The sequence below is a fragment of the Notothenia coriiceps genome, unplaced genomic scaffold (assembly GCF_000735185.1).
Source record: "Notothenia coriiceps isolate Sejong01 unplaced genomic scaffold, NC01 NC01_scaffold00032042, whole genome shotgun sequence".
Classification (NCBI taxonomy): Eukaryota; Metazoa; Chordata; class Actinopteri; order Perciformes; family Nototheniidae; genus Notothenia; species Notothenia coriiceps.
Genome location: NW_011364743.1, coordinates 2966 through 12154, shown reverse-complemented (window position 1 = coordinate 12154; position 9189 = coordinate 2966). Strand labels below are relative to the sequence as shown.

The following is a 9189-nucleotide window of genomic DNA, read 5'->3' as shown; positions in this document are numbered from 1 at the left end:
CTATGTAGGCCTACTCTATATTATGATAAAGAATAATATATCACTTAACTTATTTTGTGAACATAACAGATTTCCTTATTAAACATGATGGACGAGCTTTAATCTACAAGTGAGTAATAAAGCTTTGGGAAGTCTCTGATCCAGTTTACTCTTCTTAAGCTGCAAATAGATGTTCTATTAGAACTCGTGCAGTTCACTGATATGAGGTGTTTTTATTATTAAAGTGGGACATTTCTGCCTCTGATGACTCGGCATACAAAGACACATGGATCCAGTGGGGATGTAATGAACAGACCGACTGCACCATGTTTCAGAATTCATAATTTCATTTTTTCTACAAACAAAAGCGTACTTCAGAATAATTTAAAAGAACAGAGTTCTACAAATGTGAGCTTTAATAAGGGTACATTAGAGAGAACATGTATTATACCTATGGCCCAAAATAACAGCTTCAACACAAACCTGTATGAGGTCAACCTGTTGTGTAGCAACATCAAGGAGGCCACTCATGTCTGATATTTACATTTGGTTTATAGTGATGTCATTTTAGTTTCCAAGATGTTGCCTGTTACGTCACCAGACTTGTTCCTTTGCTAACATCGTGGGAGAATGTTGGAAATAAGACTTTAACATCGTTTGGATTCACTGTGATCTGTGGATACACACAAATGTTGTTGAATGTCCTTAAAACAAAGATCCATCCACATTTCAGCAGTCACTGGAAAGAAAACTGTGCAGGTGTACAGTCCAGATAGGAGTGGGTGTTCAGCAGTAGATGGGCTCCGGCAGGGTGGGGGGGGTGTAGTCCTCCTCTGTGGAGACGTCTGCAGGCTGCCAGTGACACTCGATCAGGGCGTCGTACAGCTCCTCACTCAGCTCCATGAACTTCCTGTTGGCCTCCACCACGTCCAGCTCCGGGCTGGGGTCTGCAGCACAGAGGTGGGGGGGTACATCAGATTTAGTGACTAAACAATACAGGCTCACACAAGCATTATAAAAAAACATTAAGAAAGACATTTTTTTTTAAAGATTTGTTTATTATGACCGCCCCCAAATCACTTATGGACCTTGTATTGTGAGTGTTATTTTTATTTGCTGTCGTCAAATACAAATATGGTTGGCGTGTTATACTTTGAACAGAGCCAATCTAGCCCTCGGCTTCCAGTTTTTATGCTAAGCTAGGCTAACAACGTGCATACTTTAAAGACAGACTAGAGGTTAAAATTAGGGCCGGGACTTTAACGCGTTAATTAAGATTAATTAATTACACAAAAATTAACGCATTTTAATCGCACTTATTTTTGCACCACGGAACGTTTCTCACTGGATGAGTTTCAGGGGTACCGATTATACTGGAACACCAACTAACGTTCATTACTTCAAACAACAACAAACCACAGTGAACAATAGTCAAACGTGAAAGAACAAGCTGATGAGACGGCTTTGGTTGGCCCCGTGGATGGGACATTTTGTTTTAAAAAACGGACGGATGGAAGCGTCAATAAGAGCACGGTTGTTTGCAAATTATGCAAAAAGGAATTTGCATATCACCGCAGCACATCAAGCCTCAAGTATCACCTCAATGCAAAACATATAGCAGCTAGCGTGGAAGCTAGAGTGGACGTTAGCCCGACTCGGAGTACAAGGACCCACACCCAATTCGTGTTGATCAAACAGTGGCCTATGCAACAGAGAGATTTTATTTTTCATCAGGATATTGGAAGAATAGGAGGGATTGAGGTCAATCACTTTTATTTTAAATGGTACACTTTATGTTGAACTATTTATTATGTTGTTGGTGCAACTGGCACTTTATGTTGAACTGTTTATTGTTTTGGCCAAGGTTATTGAGAGACTTGGACTGAAATTTATTAGATTTTTTTAAATCAACTGTTGGTAAATCAACAAAGTCTGTTATGGCCTCTGAAGCAACAGAGAGATGGTTTCTAATAGTCAGGGTTTCCAATGTTCTGAATGTACTTGAAAGTATTGTGTTTTACTTAAAAAACAAAGTGTTATAGTTTACAGAAGGTCTACCTACCTATAGGCTACCTGAATCTCTGAAATGTACTATATTCCTAAATATGCTATTGCTACACTTTATGGCAAAAATTGCACTTTTCTGTTGGTCTTGGTTAAGAACCACCTTGAAAAAAATAAACTATGTTTTGTTGCTTAAGCTTATGTATTCAGTCATTATTCAATGGTATACTAAAATCCATGTGAAAAAAATTGCTTCTCACTGTTCTCAGGTCAAATATTTATATGTGATTAAAAATGCGATTAATTAATTACAAAGCCTCTAATTAATTAGATTAATTTTTTTAATCGAGTCCCGGCCCTAGTTAAAATGTATCTGAACGTCTCACTCGGACTTGTGCTTCCCCTGAATGAACTTAAGCCTTTCTCCTAAAACTAAATATCTTTCATTTTGCTTTGCGTTTGCTATATTGGCTTCAAATATTATCAGTGATTCAAATTTCATTGCTCATATTGACAAACACAAAACGGCACTCCTGGAGGAACTAAATAAAAAAAATACTGCTTGAAATATTCTAATTCAAGTAATAAAGATTTTTAGATTTACAATGATCAATCTACTGAACACTGAAGCACTGAACAGTCCTCTGTAGTTCTGTGCTGCTTTAACCTGCCATCTAGCCATCGTCATGCTCTGTAATATTGTTTTAATCACCATTTACAGTGATCCTCTATGTTGCATGATTTTTATTATTTTATTTAAAAAAAAGGCAATTCGTTTTTAGGGTGACTTTGGAATATGTCCAGGGACTACCGATGAAAAATAGCCTAATGGCCAATTATGGGGCATTTACAGAAATGTCTTTTAATGTGCACTGTCCCTGTTAAATAAACTACGGTAATAAATAAAAGATAAATAAATATTAAAACAAATATAATAATTAAATAAAAAATCAAGCTGTCACAATAATAAAACCCTAACACCAACCTTCAATACCATCGTCCGGGACAGGTTCGGTCTCCTGAAAAGAGAACACATGTTAGATCGAGTCAGTCTGTGATCAGTGAGATGTGACGACTGTTTAACAGAGAGAGAGCTCACCTGGGTGGGGGTGTACTGTGAGTAGTCATACTGCTGGTAGTTGTAGCCATACCCTGCTGCTGCGTTGGGGTCGTACCCCCAGGAGGGGTAGTACCCGGGGTAGGCCTGCTGCTGGTACTGGCTGTACTGGTCGTAGCCGTTCCTGTACGCTGTGCTGTAGCCTGAGCGTGGCTCTGAATGCTGCTGCTGCTGCCGGTTCCTTAAACTCAAGAGGGAGGGACACACTGTTATACTTCACCTGTCATGTGACATGGCATGATTAGATCTAAAGCTGCGAGGACTCACTTGTTAGCAGCCAGGCTGAGTCTCAGAGGCTTGGAGCCCAGGCCCACCGCGCCCTGACACTCGTCCAGCGCCCGCTTCTGCAGACGCTCGTCTGGGAACTGCACGAAGCCACAGCCTCTGCGCACACAGGCACAGTTAGACAGGGAACATTATCTTTCGACAGTATATTGACATCGAAGAAGCAACATTGCTCCAGTTTAAATATCTTTAAAAAAGGTCTGACATGAAAAAGTACAAACTTTCTGTTTAAAGACAAAAGTCCTCCTGCTGCTGCTTTCTGTTGACAGATTGCAATCATTTGTTTACACCAGGCTTTTATTTTGGAAATATTTTGAAGACAGTGCAAATGACATGAGTTGCTTGACTTCATGAATTAGAGTTAAAGGCTTTTAAATGTGCACTATTATTATCATTAGTATATACAAATGAGGTATGGTTCTTTACCCTTTTCTGTCCAAATGTAATATTAACAACATTTATAATGAGATGATTATACATTTTAAACCCAATGTAGAAGTAAGGGCTAGCAGCATTAGTCGTGTCGTTCAATGGTTTTAAAGGCTGCATTAGAGTCAATTCATGTATTTTTCTGACTTTATTAGACTTTTCCATTATTCGCACATTTCATGTTGAAATATATAAAAATAAAAGACCTTTGAAGTCTCATATATGAACTATCATCCCTGTCCCCAAAGGTCTTTTATTTTGAAACTCTACATCAGAATGTCCTGATGTTTTCTGAGTGACTAGATGGGATCTCCTGCTATCACCCTGAAGTGAAATGTGTCTTTGATACTGGACAGTTTTTGTTTTATTCTCATCTAAACACAGAGGGAGGATTTTTTTTGACTCTACCGTAATGCATAGGATATTCGCGCACCGCAATATCACGTGAGGGCTGGCTTGACTAGGTTTTTCCGAGTGGAGGCTGGCTTGACCGCAGTCTAAACTAGAGAGAGAATCGCTGTCAAGGGGGCTACAACTACAACAAGATGAACATATTTGACCGTGATTTAATTGTAATACACGTTTCAAAATGATGCCGAAGTAACGACATACTGAAAGCGGTTAGTAAAAACCATGAATTAATGCTTTGACAAGTCTGCAGTAGGGCTGCAACAAACGACTAATTTGATAATCGATTAATCTATCGATTAATGAAACGATTAATCGACTATTCGGACTATTACTGTATGCCTTGCACAATTTCTCAAACGCTCTTATTTAGCCATCAACTTTTAGATTTAGCTTGAGGTTGTTTTAGGGATGTGGAGACTAACAATGAAGACAAAAAAGATGAATACTTGATTCAAAAATACATATATTATTAAATTAACTAAACACATTTTGAACAAAATTAACATTGCTTTTTATTTAAATTAAATAAATAATATTTCACATCAAAAGAAACAACAATGTTTTAACAAATGGTATTAAATAATTTGATGACAGAACTGTAAACAGAATAGCAGAAACTTTAACAAAATAAATAACTCAGTTACCTCTAATCATTAACCCATGTTTGTATAATGTAGTTAACTCCGTGTGTTGCTGCTAGCATACATAACACCTGACGTGGAAACGTTACTCGTGGATGGGGCTACAGAGCTACTAGAAAGACAGTCGAACCCGGTGCATTCCTCCGTCTGAATGTGGTGCACTTTTGCTAAATGTTTAGATAAATTGCTCGTGTTACCGCCCTTACATGCTAAACACTTATTGCACTTTTGGCAACGAGCATTGTCCACATCGAGACGGGTAAAGTTGAACCACACCTCGGAGCGCGTTCTCTCCGCCATCTCCGCAGTGTGTTGCTGCATGTAGCAGCTGCGTGTGTGTAAACTGCCCCGCCCCCTCTCACACAGACGGGGGAGAGAGATCTCGTCTGATCGAAAATACATCATAGACACATTTGTTTTTTCTTTTTGCATATTAGAAACGAGTTGGCGACACTAAGACTGCGATATAATGTTTATGTAGCAATAATACATGACATATTTTTTAAATGTCTCCAATACTGATAAAAAGACCAATAACTTTGGAGCTTAACGGCGCGTAAAACACACGTGATGACGTCACCAACGAATCGACGACTGAATTAGTTGGCAACTAATTTGGTAATCGATTTTAATCGATTAAGTCGATTAGTTGTTGCACCCCTAGTCCACTGTAAATAATGACAGCCCAAGATGCACGTTACCTCAATTGGAAGGACGGATCAAGTTATCATTAGCTTGTAGAAGCAATCTTGAGTGTTTGAAATGTTGACTTTTTTATCGAACTAGTTTACTCCATTGGAAGAAGTTTCAAGCCTGGGACAAACACACACCTTCTCCATATATAGCATGGGGACATGTTATTACTCACTTGGAGTTGCCCATGCTGTCCAGCACCACTTTTCCACCTCGACAGGAAGGGTAGCGGTTGTAAAAGTACTCATAGAGCATCCCATCATCCACTTCGGGAGTCAAATCTCCAACAAACAGAGAATACATCTGACTGCAACACGAGGGACAACAGAGTCAGGTTTTTGTCAACGAAAGAAGGAAACATTTTGAAAAAAGGTCATCTTTCATTTCCTGCTTTATAACTCACCCACTCTCCTGTTTCCCAAAGGTGGCTCGGTTTAGCTTGAATCTTGTGGGCTGTGAGAGAGAAATATTAAGGAAATATTAAAGTCTACAATGCCATTTCTCAGGAGCCTAAGCATCGCTACTGAGTGATCACTCTACATACCGGATTGGCTCCCGGTAAGGCTTTCCCGTTGATTTTGCGGAGACACCTCTCAGCCGTGGCCTCATCCGTCATTTCCACAAAGCAGTACCCCAGAGCCCCCCTGGGTGAAGACACACTGTTTAACGTCAGAGTAGAACGCGTCCAAAACTGACAACTGCTACAGATGTAGTTCTTACCCAGTCATCTTGTTGCGTATGATGCGCACGTTCACCACCTGCTCCCCCATGGTGGAGAAAGATCTGGTGATGAACTTCTCATCCATGTAGGTCTCCAGCTACACAGCCGCAGGGAAACATTAAAGAAGTTAGGAGATCCATTAAGGTCACTTAAACTGGTGAAACATGTCGTGGCCATGGTTATTTGTTTAAATAAATGTGTTAAAAAAAGTATTGTGGAGCTGCAGAGATTAAATCATATACATGTATTCTTCAGACTTGAAAGCCGGCACAGATTCTATGCATTATTTTTATTTTTTTAAACAAACCATAATTTTTTTTTATTTTTTCCTGATAATGAGAATTATAATGGCTATAATTTGCTCCATTATCGTGACTGTAAAATTGGTCATAATAATAATTGCAATTGTAATACTGACATCAAAGCGGCAACATTGTTACAGTTTAACTGTCTATATCTGTAAAATATGTCAGACATTAAAAAAAGTAAAAATGTACACAATAAATTCCCTTCATTTGATAATACAAAGCTTTTATTCTGAGATATTTGCAGGACAGTGCCATGGAAAAGTGAATGACTTGCTTTGATTCATAAATTAGAGTTTAAAAAAGAAATACATTTTCATAGATTTTTCGACATCCACACAATATCAGACTGAGGGTTTAAAACAGTGTCTCTGGTAACCTCGTCCAGGTTTGACTAATATACAAATTCATGTAAACCTGGTCTAATCTGGCCTAAATGGACACTTTAGGAAAGCTTATTTTTGAAACACAATAACAATAACAAGTCCGTCCACCCCCCTCATGTAGCTGATAGCAGACTCCATTAACATGACATTAGTCCCGGTGGGCCTTTCTGCTGAGAGCTACGTGTTGCATTAAAATAGTGTGAGCGGTTAACCAACTCTAAACCCTAACGTTAGCCCAGCTCCTCATACAAGGGGATAATCCACAAACAAGCGATATTATCTGCTGGTTTTCTTGAAGGAGTTTTGTATCACATCCATACAGCGTACGTAACTTAGCTAACACGGTGGTCACATTAAATTATTAACCGTAGTATAAAGTTGTAAAGTACTCACGTTCCCCATCCATAACGTGCTCATCCTGCTGCCGAAGATGTTAATATTATAATGTGAAATTACTGAGAGTTTTAAATAAAGCAGCAGAAGTCAGGGCTGCACATGCTAAATTACGCAGCAGAGAAGTGAAGCAGGAAGTACAACAACAGTACGTGCTGACGTCACTCCAACGTCCTGGTTACGTTTTTGCGTCAACAGTTAGCGCTGTGTGTACTGTTTACTGGTCTGAGAAATAAAGCAGTTAAACAAAGGTACACCATTTCTAAAAGTACGAATACAACAATGAATGTAGGAACACTTTGTTACAAGTAAGCATTTCAAATCCTACTTGAGTAAAAGTAATCAGATATTAGCTGTCAAATGTACTTGACACAAGTAAAAGTACAGTAGGCCTACTTGGGTAAATGTTCTTAATTACTTTCAACACTGCACATTGTTTTTACAATGTGAAGGATCCACTTAATATAAACCTTTAAAAAAATGTCTTAGCAAAAATGCTATTAAAATAATGGAAACTGAAACACTTAAAACTGATATCTTTGATGAAAAATGCCTTTTCATCTTCACTTGGTTTGTCTGTAACACAATATTCATTTTTATTCCCAAAATGATTACAAGGTTAAATTTGTCTCTATTTTAGTTCGTGATTATTCTTTATTTTTCAATGCTAAAAAGAAAGAAAGAAAGCACCAGTGGTGCAGAATGTTTCAGAATATAACCATATGGATATTTCCTGCTCCTGTTCATCTACTCATTTATGAAGTAGCACAGAACTATAAACTCTCCCCTCTTTAATTATACACTCTTGTACTCCTGAGATATTATGGTACCTTGACAATATATTTTGTACAGCATTATGCAAATATTTGAAACCTGTCTAAAGACTAATGAATTGTTGCCTTGTGTGTGCGCAGGTCTCTTTTCATTTTGCATGCAACTACATTTTTTGTAAATGTTCACACAAAATATATATATATACTGATTTGGAAATACTGAATCCTTCATGTTATATCAGAAGTCAAATGGAAAACACTCATGCACAAAGATTTATACACTTTTCAGTATTACACAATACAATTGAGCATCAAATACAAGTAAAGGTGACATTAAGGTAATGTCTTTTCACTGGAGTTTATTGACAGTTACAGAAACCACGGGATGAAGCGTGCTTTGGAAGTCAATCAGTGACTCTGAGGGCTTTAAAATTATACTATCCCAATGTTCCTAATATATGACAGTAATGGGCATCCTTCAGACATAAACACCAACACCAGCTGTACTGCAACACGGTTTGCAAACTGTACAAATATATCTGTGTGACATATACCTTAAACCCAACAGATATTTAAATGGCTCAGTTTAGACTGAATATTTTTATTTCATTATTTCCTTACATGAAGAACTAACTCCTGAAACATTGCTAAAAAATAATCCCAGAAAACAGCTGAAAGTGACATTAGTTCCCTGGTTCCAAATGAATACAATGTGTTGTAGTAATGTTGTCATCTCATAAAACACTTTCATGAAGCAGGTTGTATGTCATTGGCCCCATTATATTGTTTACAACATAAACAAAACTCACAGCCAAAAAAACAAATCAATAACATGTTAAACCTTCAAACGTTGAACAGTGTGATGGACACTAATTCATCTTTTAATTCATATAATGATACAATGTCCAAACACACTTCATATGTCCAGATAAAACCACTCACAAATGATGCCGCATCACATCTGTAAATACATTTTAAATGTACAGGAATTGATATGTCCAGGACAGTTTCACCCACACTGCACACGTTACACAGATTTCTGATCAAGATTA

General features: G+C 37.9%; 1 protein-coding gene across 3 annotated transcripts; it reads right to left on the bottom strand.

Moving 5' to 3' along the window:
* Positions 1-359: 359 nt before the first annotated feature.
* On the bottom strand, positions 360-7511 carry LOC104960596 (tRNA selenocysteine 1-associated protein 1). Of its 3 annotated transcripts, none has more exons than XM_010788670.1 (9): positions 7365-7511; positions 6280-6377; positions 6104-6218; positions 5963-6012; positions 5735-5866; positions 3368-3484; positions 3083-3287; positions 2969-3002; positions 360-926 (listed from the first exon to the last, which is right to left on the bottom strand). In XM_010788670.1, exons 1-9 carry the CDS (start codon positions 7386-7388, stop codon positions 766-768), a joined length of 936 nt encoding a protein of 311 aa, XP_010786972.1. In that variant the 5' UTR covers positions 7389-7511; the 3' UTR covers positions 360-765. The 3 variants fall into 3 exon arrangements, with proteins under 3 accessions (XP_010786972.1, XP_010786973.1, XP_010786974.1); XM_010788671.1 differs by having other exon boundaries at positions 3083-3281; XM_010788672.1 differs by having other exon boundaries at positions 6104-6203.
* Positions 7512-9189: the final 1678 nt, after the last annotated feature.